Here is a 16,184-nt window from a genome sequence, read left to right on the forward strand (position 1 = left end):
TTAGATAGGGCTCCGGCTCTACCCGCCTTGATGTGACTATTCATCAAGTAAGATAAGTTGACCGCTGACAATAAACAACAAACAAAAGTAACGTTCTAGTTACATGACAGCGGAACCCTAATTTAACGATAGTATCATAAACCGAGCACCGAGTCGAGAGTTCTCGGCGAGCGCTGCGCAGACGCGGTCGGCACAATGTTCACTGTATTACTTACAATTATCGCTATTGTACTATTTTCACTGCATCTTTTGTTCAATTACAATGAAAATGCACGGCTGTTTAGGAAAATACCCGGCCCTCAAGGAGTCTTTATAGTGGGAAATGCACTCGAGTACCTTGTCACTCCAGGTAGGAGCTATCATAGCAGTTACTATCATATTCTTTGTTTGATAAACAAGTTTTCTATATCCTTATGCGTCTTTAAGTTACAAAAAAGCTACCTAGAATACAAACAAGTGTTGCAACGAAAATGCTATGTTGACTTGCATTCGTTGATTCCTTTAAATATAATAAAAAACGCTTTACAAAACGTAACAAGTCTTAGTTATAATGGTAACTTGATTTCCCTGGATATACGGGTGATATTCTGGTCACTAATACGCTTAAACTTGATGCTGTATAATAATAAATCGTCGTGCATCTATGGATATGGACTTGTTCTACAACTAATATTAAACAAAGTCAGTTCGAGTTGCAGATAAAATTCAATGAGTTCACAAAAGTGTTTTACTTTACATATTCCAGTTGAACTATTCAAACATCTAAGAAAATTGGCGAGCAAATGGGACCGAATGTACAAGTTTTGGGCTTTTAACATCGGTGCAATAAACATATACGCGCCAGACGATATCGAGGTTTGTTTTTTACATCATAAATGGAATGTATGCTATTTTTAACTTACCGGTAATTATTAATTTACAGACGATAATTTCTACAACGAAACATAACGGCAAAAGCCACATATACACCTTTTTAAGTCCCTGGTTGAAAGATGGGCTACTCTTGAGTAACGGTAAGTTCCTTAAACTATAACTTTCATGACTTACCCAAGTAACATTGCATCTAATTTAAAACTTATTTTTCAGGAGCAAAATGGCAACAGCGGAGGAAAATTCTGACGCCGGCATTTCATTTTAATATTCTACGCAAGTTCCATACGTCAATCGAGGAGAACACCCAGAGGATGGTAGAGACGCTAGACAAAGCTCGGGGGAAGGAGGTCGACGTCATACCTCTGCTGTCTGAGTTCACGCTGAACTCTATTTGTGGTAAGCTATTCTGAGAAACATTTGAAAAAACTCGACTCGTCAGTGGTGACGAGTCAAGTTTGAATACTAGCCCCCTTACTAATAAAAAGTTACACAGTTGTTGATCACTGTTTTAAAATGACATTTCCATACTAAACGTCACTTTAAAAAACACTGATCAACGAGCGTGTAAGTTTTATTAGTAAGGGGGTTTGACTCTAAATTCTATAGAATGAAAAAAAAACTTTCGTAAATCGAAAATACACTTTTTTTCTTGTATAGAGTTCCGTCGTCACCCTTTAGGCCTTAAATACAGGGCGTAATTTTAATGTTGGTGCGGCATGTATCCTGCCACTGTGACTGATTTATTGTAGTTTTCAGAAACAGCCATGGGAACTCGCCTTACTGAAGAATTATCTGACGCCGGAAAACCTTATAAAGCTGCAATTTATGAGCTCGGAAAACTCCTTGTTCAAAGAGTCACCAGAATTTATTTACATGCAAATATCTTATTTAACTTTTCATCTATTGGGAAAAAGCAGGAGAAATGCCTAGACACAGTACACAGCCTTACAAGAAAAGTGATTAAAGAACGAAAGGAGTACGTAGAAAAAAATGGCTTCGATATTTATGAAACAGACAATGATGACACAGTATTCCTAAACCAGAGAAGGAAGAAAACAGCTATGTTAGATTTAATGCTCTTAGCTCAAAAAGATGACTTGATTGATGATGATGGCATACAGGAGGAGGTTGATACTTTCATGTTTGAGGTAAGTATATAAAGTGCAATGACCAATAAGAAATAGTCATTAGAAAATATACGTTTACTGAAGATGGAAACATTTTGTGTTTATTTATAGGGACATGACACAACAGCAGCTGGATTAACATATTGTTTGATGATGTTAGCAAACAACAATCAAATACAGGTAAGTTGCAATCTATACAGAAGTAAGTATTTAGCATTTTTTAATCATTAAGTAGTACCTATAAGGAAAAAAACATTTAGTAAATACTTTCAAGAATACGAATAAGTCATTACAATACTGAGGTGTAAGTTTCAGATCTAGGGACTTAATTATTTTCAGGGCAAAATATTTGACGAGTTACGTGAGGTGTTCGGAGCTTCAGAGCGATCAGCTACTATGGAAGACTTGACGAAACTGCGGTACCTAGAATGCTGTATCAAGGAATCCATGCGACTCTACCCGCCCGTGCCTTTCATAAGCCGGACACTAACTGAAAATGTTAAACTGGGTACGAGTGACATTAGATACCTACTACATATTATTTTCCAAAACCATTGAATAAATGTCTCAGTCAGTAGACAACTGTAACATCATCGAAAATGATAGTGGAACATGATCGACTATAAGAGTCGAGTTAATATGAAGACAAAAGTACAAATTATTATAAAAATAACAACAATAAATATGAGGTATTATTGACGGCTGCCTGGGCTTGTGATTGGCGTACTAGACAACAATATAATGTGCCATTGTAGGTACATCTCTTGGAAGGCAAATGTCAGTGTAATGAGCATATAATTACCCGAAGTCACGGAAAATTAATACGTAATTACATGAAAATAATACGTTTATTACTTTTGGAGTAGATAGATTTCAGTAGGTAGGTACTAATTAATTTGTATAACATTTTATTTATGTTTCTAGGGGAATACATAATTCCAAAGGGGACGTACTGTCACATACACATCTTCGACCTGCACCGGCGCGAGGACTTATATCCGAACCCCACACAGTTCATCCCAGATCGGTTCTTACCAGAAAACTGTATAGGCCGGCATCCCTTCGCCTACATCCCATTTAGCGCTGGACCTCGTAATTGTATAGGTACTTGTATAATTTATTTTTGTTCTAAGAAGAGTGTAACAACTCTATCACACGTCCTACGGTATAAAATCCTAAATGCGAAAGTTTGGATGTCTGGATGTTTGTTACTCTTTCACGCAAAAAATACTGAACGGATTTTGATGAAACTTTACAGTATTATTGTTTATAACACAGAATAACATATAGGCTATAATTTATGACGATCTGTGACAAACTAAATTTCACGCGGATGCAACCGCGGGAAAAAGCTAGTGAGGTATAAAGAATCAGATTTATTCAAGTCTGCAATGTCCTAACGGGAACAAATACTTGGTGTATTTATTTATTATTGAACTCAGACCCTGAGTAGAAATAACCAACCACTTTTACGTAGCAATGCTACGATCATGGAGGTTCATTGCCTGCGCACATGAATTACGTAGGCGTTCAGATTTCACATTAACTCAAAAAGATAAATTAGTGACTCAAAAAAAGAAATAAATAGGTATGTAGGTACTTAGCTAGCTAAACTTTTTAATCTTTTCAATCTCATCTTTTCAGGACAGAAATTCGCGATGTTAGAGATGAAATCCGCAGTTTCAGCAATATTGCGGCGATTTCAACTGGTACCTGTCACCCGGCCCGAAGACCTGAAGCTTGCCTCAGATTTAGTATTAAGAAACTCCGAACCTGTATACGTCTCTTTTATAAGACGAACAATATAAATGACTGATTTAACCAACTGCAGAGTGTGTTGTTTTGCTACCAATTTAGAAGCGTTGTTTTTTGTTAAAGGTCTATTCACAATAACGAAGCAAACAAACTTTCGTTAATTTTGACGCATGTTAGAGTTAAAGCGTAATTATTTTATCTAGATAAATGCATTTTAGATAGATAAATTGCAACTGGTTAGAGTAATAAACACGTCTAATCTATGAATTGCGTCAAAACGGAACTACTTTTTTACATTAGCCGCAGTCTTATTCTGTCTCTTGTGAATTCAGCCTTAATTAGCTAAAAATAGACGCGTTCCCGGCTCGTAGTCGTAGCACTTGGCACATTTGGCCGATATTTATAAACCCGCGTGAAGTATGATGGTCCAGTACAACGCGCGCGGAAGCCGCGTCCGAATCGCACGCTGCTCTCTCCGCGAACTCGCGCGCTTGGTGTCGCATGCGCACACTTGCACCGCGAAGCCTGTAACTGTTATGCGATACTTTTCAAAGGGCTACGAAGACTTTATTATGGAAAGTAGCAGTGATTTTGAGGTGATTATCATTAGATAAATAGCTTTTTCATTTGACAAAATTATAATACCGATATTTACACATAAAGCAATAGAATATGATTAAGGAAAATGGGAATAAAATAAATGCGGCTCATGACGTCTGTTAAATGTATTTAGATCAAATGGGAACTAAATCTAGAGGTTACATTAAAACATGATTATATCTGCCTGTCAATTGTCATATAAATTAGTGCGAGTTTGACGATAAAAACATATAAACAGATCATTCTAAAAATCTTTGCTAGAAGTACGCGTATGTGTGCAAATAATTTATTAAGGATCGCTAGTTTTCGTTACAATTAATATACTATTGGTTGCTCTACCTTTAAACAGCTGCCCAAACACGCCTGTGAACCTCTTTTCGATTTCACAATCAGGCTCTTAAGGATATCTGTAGTAAGCTAGGACAATAGACTACGGATCATCCACTGTAAAACGGAAATTATTTCACGTATTTCTAAGTTCTATTGAACATTGTTTGCGAACATTCTAGACTTATTTATTTAATTTAAAAGAGTTGTTATATCAACAAATTATATTCCTAATATTCAACCTTTAAACGTTTGTAAAACATACTCAGGGATGAAAGGGCCATGTTAACTAAACTATTATGTACTTTCAGAGTGGAATAATCTATATAAAAATTCAAGATTTTACCTCTGTTTTCAATTTTACTTTTTCATTTTCGTGGTGTATCATAAAATAGGTGTATATTCCAATCAATAAAAATAATGGCTTTTCCTGTAATAAATTAGAGGCTGACAACTACTGTGACAGAGTTTCTTCCGTCGCTTCTTTCAGCCGATATGTCATCCTGATATTTTGGAGGGGAAGCTTTATTCAGGATGTGTATAAGTGCCCTTTTAAAGGGTCTACATATTTGAAATTTAACTAAGGAAAATATTAAATACTTTATTTCCTTAAACAGTACAAACCACTTGTAATTCAGTCTGACATTGCGAAGGTTGGTAATTTAACATTGATGACTGAAAAGAGGAAATTAATAAGTTGATGATGAATTTATGATCTAATTCCTGGGAAAACTAACTGAACGAAATACAGGAAACTGATTTCAAGACACTAAAGTTTTTGCCGACTTTATTCGTCCCTGTACTTGTGTATAATGTGCTAAGAAATTTTACAACTAACACAACTGAATAAATGTTACAAAGAATTAGAACACATCTTTGAAACTGAATAAATGAGATTATGAGAGTCTAGAGCAGGGGTCTCCAAACTTTGAAGCCTTGGGGCCATTATATTCTTTCGATATGTTGCAAGGGCCATAACAATATTATTTTTTCTGCCCACCCATGTAAATATAAGCTTAGTCTTAAGCTGTCGTGGGCCGGATTGATGGCAGTGGCGGACCGGATATGGCCCGCGGGCCCTAGTATGGAGACCCCTGGTCTAGAGTGTTTGCAACAATCTTCGATTGTCGAATAAACAAACAGAAGCAGACTTAGAATTATTCCTAAAATGTGTAAAGAATTGCAGTCAGGATATCACATCCTTGACTGTGATATAAATAATTAGCGATAGTTTTCAGTACACTCTATGTAAGTGACAAACAAATTAAAACATTAGCGATAGAAAGTATGTACGCAAGAACTATAAGATTATACATCTTTTGGCAACATACCAGAAGAATATTAGCAGAAAAATATTCAAGGTTTTGTCAAAGTGGATATTAAGAATGACTTTTCCACTGAAGTGTCTTAATTCTAAACTCGTAAACAACTTTCTTTTCCGGCCGAGAGATTCATTTGGCTGAAATATTTTCTTCCATTTATGTTTAAAAAGTATGTAAAATATAATTATGGTAGGTATTTTACGTTTTGTGCTCTGATAAAAAAGCTTTTCTAGAACATTCTATGATCAAATAGAGGTGCATTACGATCATAAAATGTTTCTCTACCACTTGCTGAAGCTATTGATATAAATTGAAAATGGCAAAGACATATTGAACACTGCGACATTAGACTAACAATAACAATGATTCTGATTTTCACTTTTGAAACACTTCACATTTGAAAATGGGTCTTTTTCTTACAGTAGGCACCTTATTTCCATTTTCCTGATATCTATTCGCACCTTAGTTTGGTGAAAAGTGCACTTTACACTACTCTAAAATTATTAAATTCATGATAAAGAATATTTAATTTTGATCCAGGTGTTCGTTAAGTTCATAGCAAATAATTATATCTGCAGATAACACGAAAAGGTTCTTAAAGGCTCGTAAAGTCGTAAAGTCTTGTTACATAATAAGTAGTAGTATTTTAAACTTATATTTCTTGCAAGCTGTGTACACCTTTAAGTGACAGTGCAAATAACTAAATATTTTGCGTATTTTTTTATACATATTGTGTATTGTTGTACCTATCGTTGGTGTACCTAATAAATAAAATAAATGACTACACTAAATTGGTAAAAGTTTATTCCAATTAGTATGACTAGTAGCCAAAATGTAGATAGCAATATCAAGACAGTAAATCATGTCTGTCTGATTATTTTCAGCCATTCATTTGATAAGAACCTTGCAAACACGAATCAAATGATAAGTATACTTCAGACTCAGTATTAAAAGTTTATAAATCAAAGCTGCCAGACTATTGATTCGTGGTTTAGGGTTTAGGTACTGTTACGTATCAGACAGTATCAGTCACTTCTCATGTAACCTGAAATCGAACCGTTTTGTCTGTGCGTACACAGAAAGTATCATTTCAGACGTGACGTATATTTTAAATTGCCCAATTTACGGGATAAGCCGTGATTCGTTAAGTGGGAACTGTTATATATCAATTAAAATCGTGTTGATAACGTGACTAAAAAGTCAAATGGTTTTCCCGTAACTTTTCGTCACATTTAAGGTAAACGCTGAAAGTAAACAGTGGTAGATAAACGAGCGTCGCGCGTAGGCGGGGCCCTGACTGGCAGTCAGTTGGCGCCTGCGCGTTGGCCTAGCACGGTGGAACGCCAGCGCGACCGGTTGACCCACTCCGGCTCAGTCCCTCGTCATCTGTTCAGCGTTTGGCCGTGGCCATGAACAGCCGACAACTCCGACGACTGGCCACCGCCGCNCATAGCGCCTCTAGTCCCAAACTAAGCAAAGCTTGTAATTTAAACAAACATGGCAATGTACCATTCTGCTTTCTTATGGGCCGCTAAGCCCTTGGCCAACTCAGTAACCAATGACGGACGATTGTCACTCAACCACAAAGTACCGCGTAAATTAAAAGATATTTTTTAATTAAAAATATTAACCAATAATATTTTTAGTTAGATCAAATATATTTTAAAGTTAAGTTATACATAGATCGAAGTGTATTTATTAGGTGATCAATATTAAAAGGCAAACTTGATATAAAAATCATCAAATTAACAAAATTAAAGATCAATTTCTAAAAAAGAGGATCAAATATTATTTTTGTTTACCAAATATTAAAAGAGTATGTTAAACATAAATATTATGTTACCTTAAATGAAGATCATTCATAATTTATCCGTAGATCAACTAATATAGACCCAATAATTAATATAAAGATAAAATATAATAAAATACATCATTTATTTTTAAAAGTGCACATACAAAAAAGATCAATTAGTTTTTAGAGGATCAAATAATATTGTCCCAATATTAAATACTTTATTTCCTGAAACAGTACAAACCGCTTGTAATTCAGTCTGACATTGCGAAGGTTGGTAATTTAACATTGATGACTGAAAAGAGGAAATTAATAAGTTGATGATGAATTTATGATCTAATTCATTCATGGGAAAAACTAACTTAATGGAATACAGGAAAGTGATTTCAAATCACTGAGGTTTTTGCCAACTTTATTTGTCCCTGTATAACGTGCTAAGAACTTTTACAACCAACATAACTGTATATGTGTGGATTCGATCAAACAAGAGTAAATATTAATCCCATCAAAAACAATACTTGTCAAAAAAACCAAGTCTCGCAACTCAGTTGTTCTACGGTAAAAAGTTGTGAGATCCATGTAATACCAAGTCCAGGCCAGGAAATCTTTAACGTTTTACATAAATTATTGACTTGGCCATCGCACTAAATAATTTAATTTACACGTGTTTTCATGCGATGGCCAAGTCAATATATTTATGTAAAACGTTAAAGATTTCCTGGCCTGGACTTGGTATTACATGGATCTCACAACTTTTTACCGTAGAACAACTGAGTTGCGAGACTTGGTTTTTTTGACAAGTATTGTTTTTGATGGGATCTCATTTCTTTTTGTATTTTGTAGACAGCAGTTATGTATCTAGAAAACTGGACCGAAATTGAAAAATTTTACTCGACTTGGCGGTTGCACTACCGTGCCCCCAAATATTTTAGTTTTTCCTTGATTCATACACCAAACACTACTTATATTCCAAATTTGAAGCTTCTAGGTCTGCTAGAAGTGCCTTAAGAGTTTTGATGATCGGTGAGTCAGTGAGTCAGTGAGTCAGTCAGTGAGTGACAAAATTAAGTAACTTTGACCCGTTATAATTCTTAAACTACTGGTTCAAATTGAATGAAATTTTAAATATACCGTGTCTTTACAATGCCTGCATAGCTAATGAAAATTCAGCCTTCTAGTTTTATCCACAACGAAGTTACAGGCGGTCGAAAATGGCCTGAATTGCTTCGAGAAAAGGATAGTACGGCCGTGCCGCTTTTTTGCTCGACTTGGTGGGGGCACTGCCGTGCCCCCAGATCTCAGAATAAATCGTCAGTTTTGACATATTTCTCATACTGAAACTGTCAATGTGCCAGTTATACCTGGAGTTATTCTCGGAAAAGTTTGGTCGAATCGGGCCTAAATATTACAATGAATACGTACACATCTTTGAAACTGAATAAATGAGAGTCTAGTCTGGAGTGCTTGCAACTATCTTCGATTGTCGAATATACAAACGGAAACAGACTCAGAATTCCTAAAATGTGTAAAGAAATGCAGTCAGGAAATCACATCCTTTATTGTGATATACATTTTGAATACACTCTATGTAACTGACAAACAAATTAAAACATTAGCGATAGAAAGCATGTACGCAAGAACTATAAGATTATACATCTTTTGGCAACATACCAGAAGAATATTAGCAGAAAAATGTTCAAGGTTTTGTCGAAGTGGATATTAAGAATGATTTTTCCACTAGAAGTGTCTTAATCCAAAACTCGTAAACAACTTTCTTTTCCGGCCGAGAGAATCAATTGGCTGAAATATTTTCTTCCATTTATGTTTAAAAATTATGTAAGATATAATTATGGTATTTTACGTTTTGTGCTATTATAAAAAAGCTTTTCTAGAACATTCCACGATAAAATACAGGTGCATTACGATCATAAAATGTCTCTCTGCCACTTGCTGAAGCTATTGAATTGAATTGAAAATGGCAAAATCCTAAATTGAACACTGCGACATTACGGACATAAGGAATACTTGGTTTTGCAGGTGAAACCTTAACGTATACTCGTACTCATAGAATAAACAATTAAATTGTATTAAAAATTAATTAAAAGCTATTATCTATTGTAGTTTTTTTTAGTTTTATATGATTTTTAAGTAACTATAAGTAACACAACTAGCTACAATAAATGGTTTACTAAGTAATACAATTTTTAATTACCTACTTAACACTAAATGGGCAAAGTTAAATTTTATTACAATTTATATGACTAGTAGCCAAAATGTAGATAGCAATATCAAGACACTAAATCATGTCTGTCTGATTACTATGAGCCATTCATTTGATAAGAACCTTGCAAACACGAATCAAATGATAAGTATACTTCAGACTCAGTATTAAGTTTATAAATCAAAGCTGCCAGACTATTGATTCGTGGTTTAGGGTTTAGGTACTGTTACGTATCAGTCACTTCTCATGTAACCTGAAATCGAACCGTTTTGTCTGTGCGTACACTGAAAGTGCCATTGCAGACGCGTGACGTATATTTTAATTGCCCAATTTACGGGATATGCCGTGATTCGCTAAGTGATAAATATCAATTAAAATCGTGTTGAAAACGTGACTTAAAATTCAAATGGTTTTCCCGTAACTTTTCGTCACATTTAAGGTAAACGCTGAAAGTAAACAGTGGTAGATAAACGAGCGTCGCGCGTAGGCGGGGCCCTGACTGGCAGTCAGTTGGCGCCTGCGCGTTGGCCCAGCACGGTGGAACGCCAGCGCGACCGGTTGACCCACTCCGGCTCAGTCCCTCGTCATCTGTTCAACGTTTGGCCGTGGCCATGAACAGCCGGCAACTCCGACGACTGGCTACCGCCGCCAGGCCCCTAAAACCTTCCCCGTGTCTTCGCGTCCAAAATTACAGTCAAGTGAGACCCGTCTATGTAATCGATAAACATGTGAGTGTCCTTTGCTATTTGTCGCCATGGAATCTACAGCGGTTGCCCGGAGACGGTTCGAAAAAGTACCTGCCTACTTGGGGATTAGGTAATATCATTGATAAATCATGCTAAAATGTTTCATTATTGTTTCAGAAATGGCGGAACTCGGCGCCGACGTTCTATGCCGTTCAAACCATCGATATGAGGTAGGTACGCTGCATCTCTACAATTGTATTTTATCACTGAAAACAGATCTATTTCAGTGCAGCGAAGCAGTCAGGTTTCCATTAGAAATAAATTGACGTTAATGACCCATATCGACTCCTATTGATCTATATTGAACTGCGAATGATATTGTTCTCGCGTCAGCCGGCGAAGCGCCGGACGGGTACTTGTCCAATTCACCCCTGACATTTACTTAGAGCTGTTTGCCTGTTTAGTTTACCGTCTATGTTTGTATAACTTTTTACGTGTTTAGTCTGTCACGTTTACATAAAAATCTAATGAAAGTAGCAATACATCTTAAGTTTAGTCGAAAGAAGTTAAAAATGTAGAGTTCGGTAATCTTAACGCCAATAAAAATTCAAAAGTCATAACCTGCCATATTTGATATTACCATGTTATACTTACTCTTAACGATTACGACTTACATAATTCTGCATTATTTGTCTAAAAATCATCCACTAAGGACTGGTAGTTTCGGCATAGTTCGAAAGTCTATGCCTATGATTAGTTTCAGCTAAAGTCCTACGATGTTTTTGCTAGATAGGAGTATTTTTGTTGTTTCAGAAGATAATGTTTTACAGTTCCTATGACAACTCTACTAAATTCAGTCTATTCCTTATGCATCAGACAAATGTTTTGACGTCACGATTCTAGAAGCGAAATGTCTTACTTATGCATGTTTTCACGTTTTATGATGCAGACCTTACTCGTTCGTGCACAACGTTGATCCCGTCTTGTGAGTATACGAGTAGTCCAGGGTTTACGTGTTTTGCATGGCTATTATTATTTTGTATAAAAATCTCTAAATTGTTATCTGTTGTTAATAGACTGCTGTTTTAATATACCGATTCTAAATTATCTAATTCGTTATTACTTTTGCTTATTTTACACCTCGGATATTTAGTAGGTGGGTAAATGTCATTTTCTACTTTGATGTAAGTAATTAGACTAATTAGATATTTTGAAGCTGCTTTGCACATTAATCGACTGTATAAATAATATTTGCAAACTGTGTGTAATTAAAAATTAACTTAAAGATCGACTTGGTTTGATATTATGCTTTACTTAATAAGAATAATGCCTAGTCTTATTGGGTAATATTATTCGTTACCTGATACTTGGTATATCTCAGTCCATAAGCTTACTACGAAGTACTTAGTGAAAGAACGTGGTGACGACTGAAATGCCATAACGTCGCGACGTTTTATTGCATTCTTTGATATCGATTTAATCGAAAGGCTTTAATAACCGAGTTCCGATGGTTGAATGGCTTCTTTTGATTACACCAGCTTTAGTTTGTGGTAAATATTCCGTGTTATTTATAAGTTGACGATCTTTTTTGGTGCTTGATCTAAGTTTTGTTGTAGTGAGTACTTTCCACTTTTGAGCTCGTTTTTTACCTTTTTTTAAGTTATTCCTGTTTCTACCTACCTATATGAGTATATCAGTGACAATAATAGGTAAATTGATATATCGGTTATATGATGAATGGCTTCAATTTTATCTTTGTAATGAATGGACAGCAGTAGGTAGAGTCAAAAGTAAATCTTTAGAACGTATGATTTCAGATGATGAAATAAATAAGGCTGCAACTGTATTACATAACTATTAAGATTTATTTGCAATTTTCTTACTAATTGACAGTAAAATTGCAAAGCACAAAGCCCGTTAAATATCTATTATCAGTCAAAGCAAGCTTTCATTAGTAATAGGTAATGACGTCGGCAAAATGGATATTATATTTTAAGATAAGATTAACCTGAATAATGAAGTTTTTATGAGTAGATATCAATAATACATGTGGTGTTGCATAAGTTCTGTTATTATGATGCTAGGCATATATTTTTATACGGTTCATTGATAATTTATTGGGTAGGTAGATACCTACCTATGACGCGTGGATTGTAAACAGTTATATCTGTCAACTTCCTCGCTAAAAGTTAGCATTGATTATGATGAAGATGGAAAGACCACCTAGCTTGGTGGTAAGTACACGCAGAACTTACAAAACCACCTGTGATTGCGGGTTTGACTCCCGTTGTTCCTACTAGCCTGATGATTACAAGAGGTAATACCCAGAGTCAGAGTTAATAGTATAGTTATCCATTACCTATTCATCTATTTAGTGCTACAGTCGGTACATGGTGTATTACAGTTGTTACAATTTTGTGAAAAGCTAAAACTATGTTCTTCCTCCGAATATAAATCTTTAAAACATAATAATGTCTAGATTGTCTAGCCAGTCGGTGGGTGTCGGCTGAGTAGGAAAAAACCAGCTGCTTAGCTTTAGACGTCGACAAAAATAAAACGTCAGGTGATCATAGTGATCTACGTGGTAGACACACCCGCGAACTAAGTACGTCACTGCTTCACGCCATATTTTTAGATCGTGGTGGAAAACATGTTTGCAATTGTAATATTTCAATATTTGCAGCTATGACAAGTAATAGGTAGCCATTGGTTTGTTTATGCACAAAATTAGCATCCGTTACGTTTGCATGTTAGCATCCTATAATATTGTCTCCACGATATCAAACTAAAAGCCGTCTCCTTCATTCGCAGGGTTCGCGAAGGTTCTCACAGAAATGCCGACGACGTCCTATTTGATATGTTCAAGAATGAAGACACGGGACTTATGCCAGTTGGAAAGTTTTTGGCCGTGAGTAATCACTTCTAAAATTAATACTTATCTTATTAATTAACTAACTCGTGAGCACGTGAACTCCGCGACTTCATCTGCGCGCTTTTCCCATTATTGTTTCAACCTACGATTGAGTTGTATTTTGTCTCTATAATACCAGAATTCAGAATAAAGCGCATAATATTATTCTAATTCAGTACATCAGAGATTAAAAAGGTAATTTCTTTCGGCGAGACAAAGTTAAAACCAACAAACATGCGTAATGTCTGTGTTTAATTAGAAATTTTGAACATGTCGTTAAATAATAATAAAATAGCTAAGTATGTCTGAGTCTTATATCAACACTTTTCGTAAATTAAAATGCATAGTCTTATCAGTTAAATCTGTTTGATGACGACATGATGAGTTATTATAAATTCAGTATTTGCCTTTTATTACAGAATAAACATATATGTATTTTAATTAGCATTTTTAAAAATTACAGGCCTTGAGAACCACCGGAATAAGAAAGAACGATTCTCGCGTGAAAGAAGTAATGCACAATCTATACAAAGTACATAAAGAACAAAATTTCGAAGGAGGCTCCCCAGAAACGCTGAAGCTAGATAGAAAAACATTTAAAGAAGTGATTGCTCCCAACATTGTTTTGATTACGAGGGCATTCCGCAGTCAGTTTGTCATTCCTGACTTCCAAGACTTCATAAAGGATATTGAGGAGATGTACTGGGCTGCAAAGAGCAACACCGATGGAAAAGTGGCCAGTTACATACCGCAGCTGGCTCGGGCCAACCCAGACTGTTGGGGAGTCAGCGTCTGCACAATAGACGGCCAAAGATTCTCTATTGGTATGTATTGTAAAGTTCGTTGAAATCATATAATCAGATAGATACTAGCGTGACGCTATTAATTTATTGCGGCGTTCGCAGGTGACGTGACTGTCCCATTCACACTACAGTCCACGAGTAAGCCCCTGACTTACGCAATGGCGCTCGAAACTCTGGGACCTGATGTGGTGCACAAATATGTTGGCACGGAGCCCAGCGGACGGAACTTCAATGAACTCGTCTTGGACTACAATAGTGCGTAATACTTACATACTACTTTTAATGCTGTTATGATAATATACTAAAATATAATACTAACTACTTAATTAAGATAATAATTACTAGATCTACATACAAAATAACTACTTTAGTCTATAAATAAAATGACAACATAAACAAACAAAATTCTTTGAAGATGTAAATGACGCTTGTTGTTTGAATCAACAAAATCCCTTGCCAAACACTGCCTGCTATTTTGTTTACATTTTATGCCAACAGTGAAACCGCACAACCCGATGATCAACGCCGGTGCAATTTTAGTATGCTCATTACTGAAAACCTTGGACAAGCCCGAAATGACTCTCGCTGAAAAGTTCGACTACGTCATGTCATTCTTTAGTCGCCTTGCGGGGAACGAGGTGTTGGGTTTCAATAATGCAGTATTTCTGTCCGAGAGAGAAGCCGCTGACAGAAACTATGCGCTGGGATTTTACATGCGCGAGCATAAATGCTATCCGGAAAAGACAAATCTTCGGGAATGCATGGATTTCTATTTCCAGGTTTGTTAAACTTCTTAATCGTTTCGCTTTTGGTAGAGCGGTCGTGGTCGGTCACGCTGTTAAACTGTTCAAACTTTAATAGAAAGACTTGGGTGAAACTAAGTTTAAGATCACCACCTATGTACACTTATGAAGCAATAAACGATTATGATTATGAAATGAAATGGTATTGTACTACACCTACTTAATCACGTTTAATCTTTTTCAGTGTTGTTCCATGGAGGCAAACTGTGATATAATGTCGATAATGGCAGCAACGCTAGCAAATGGAGGAATATGCCCAATCACGGACGAGAAAGTTCTTCGCCCAGACTCTGTCCGTAACGTGTTGTCCTTGATGCACAGCTGCGGAATGTACGACTACTCGGGACAGTTCGCCTTCAAAGTGGGATTGCCTGCAAAATCTGGAGTGTCGGGAGCTATGCTTATTGTTGTCCCCAATGTAATGGGCATCTGCACTTGGTCCCCGCCCTTGGATCCTCTAGGAAACAGCTGCAGGGGTCTTCAGTTCTGTGACGTAACTATCTTGATTTTTACATTCATTAGATAGGTAATTCTTTTTTCTGAACTCTTCATCAAAATTAACCGTATTTTTTATTTCAGGCCCTAATAGAGCGATTCAATTTCCATAAATACGACAATATCCGCTACGCGAGTCATAAAAAGGATCCAAGACGGTACAAGTTTGAAACCACCGGTCTCAGTATTGTGAATCTGTTATTCTCAGCGGCAAGTGGAGACCTTAGTGCTCTAAGAAGGTAAGAAAAACTTTATTTGGTTTACTTTATACGTTAAGTGAGCATGTGTTTACATAAAATGTTGCTGTTTGTCAGCTCTCCTTCAGAGTCAGAAGCAACTGCTCTGCTCCCTGTGCCGGAAAAATCGACCGAATAATGTATAAAAAACAAGTAACACTTTCAAGTGCTTTCATTTAAATTCAATTGAATTGCTTTACACTATTTTATCAGGCGTTTTAAATGTATGTATA

General features: G+C 36.1%; 2 protein-coding genes across 6 annotated transcripts; both read left to right on the forward strand.

Annotated features, from left to right (window-relative positions):
- Positions 1-128: 128 nt before the first annotated feature.
- On the forward strand, positions 129-3,832 carry LOC114365763 (cytochrome P450 4C1-like). The gene is made up of 9 exons (XM_028322418.1): positions 129-349; positions 746-855; positions 923-1,013; positions 1,087-1,269; positions 1,630-2,021; positions 2,112-2,180; positions 2,340-2,508; positions 2,925-3,104; positions 3,645-3,832. Exons 1-9 carry the CDS (start codon positions 196-198, stop codon positions 3,806-3,808), a joined length of 1,512 nt encoding a protein of 503 aa, XP_028178219.1. The 5' UTR covers positions 129-195; the 3' UTR covers positions 3,809-3,832.
- Positions 3,833-3,958: 126 nt separating this feature from the next.
- On the forward strand, positions 3,959-15,976 carry GLS (glutaminase). 5 transcript variants are annotated; one of them, XM_028322413.1, is made up of 9 exons: positions 3,959-4,351; positions 10,881-10,933; positions 11,653-11,688; positions 13,515-13,611; positions 14,078-14,438; positions 14,520-14,672; positions 14,916-15,196; positions 15,405-15,713; positions 15,800-15,976. In XM_028322413.1, exons 1-9 carry the CDS (start codon positions 4,175-4,177, stop codon positions 15,956-15,958), a joined length of 1,626 nt encoding a protein of 541 aa, XP_028178214.1. In that variant the 5' UTR covers positions 3,959-4,174; the 3' UTR covers positions 15,959-15,976. The 5 variants fall into 5 exon arrangements, with proteins under 5 accessions (XP_028178214.1, XP_028178215.1, XP_028178216.1 ...); XM_028322415.1 differs by lacking the exon at positions 3,959-4,351 and adding an exon at positions 10,184-10,715 and having other exon boundaries at positions 15,800-15,958; XM_028322414.1 differs by lacking the exon at positions 11,653-11,688 and having other exon boundaries at positions 15,800-15,958.
- The last annotated feature ends 208 nt before the right edge of the window (positions 15,977-16,184 follow it).

Source organism: Ostrinia furnacalis, unplaced genomic scaffold, assembly GCF_004193835.3.
Source record: "Ostrinia furnacalis isolate ACB-3 unplaced genomic scaffold, ASM419383v2 OfSCF7642, whole genome shotgun sequence".
In the NCBI taxonomy this organism is placed as follows: Eukaryota; Metazoa; Arthropoda; class Insecta; order Lepidoptera; family Crambidae; genus Ostrinia; species Ostrinia furnacalis.

Bases quoted from the DNA above. Each gene is read 5' to 3' on its own strand.
- GLS (XM_028322413.1), top strand. From the start codon at position 4,175: ATGATGGTCCAGTACAACGCGCGCGGAAGCCGCGTCCGAATCGCACGC. The intron at 11,689-13,514 runs GTGAGTATACGA...CTTCATTCGCAG, and splicing joins CACAACGTTGATCCCGTCTT to GGTTCGCGAAGGTTCTCACA. The intron at 14,439-14,519 runs GTATGTATTGTA...CGGCGTTCGCAG, and splicing joins CGGCCAAAGATTCTCTATTG to GTGACGTGACTGTCCCATTC.
- LOC114365763 (XM_028322418.1), top strand. From the start codon at position 196: ATGTTCACTGTATTACTTACAATTATCGCTATTGTACTATTTTCACTG. The intron at 1,014-1,086 runs GTAAGTTCCTTA...CTTATTTTTCAG, and splicing joins TGGGCTACTCTTGAGTAACG to GAGCAAAATGGCAACAGCGG. The intron at 3,105-3,644 runs GTACTTGTATAA...TCATCTTTTCAG, and splicing joins TGGACCTCGTAATTGTATAG to GACAGAAATTCGCGATGTTA.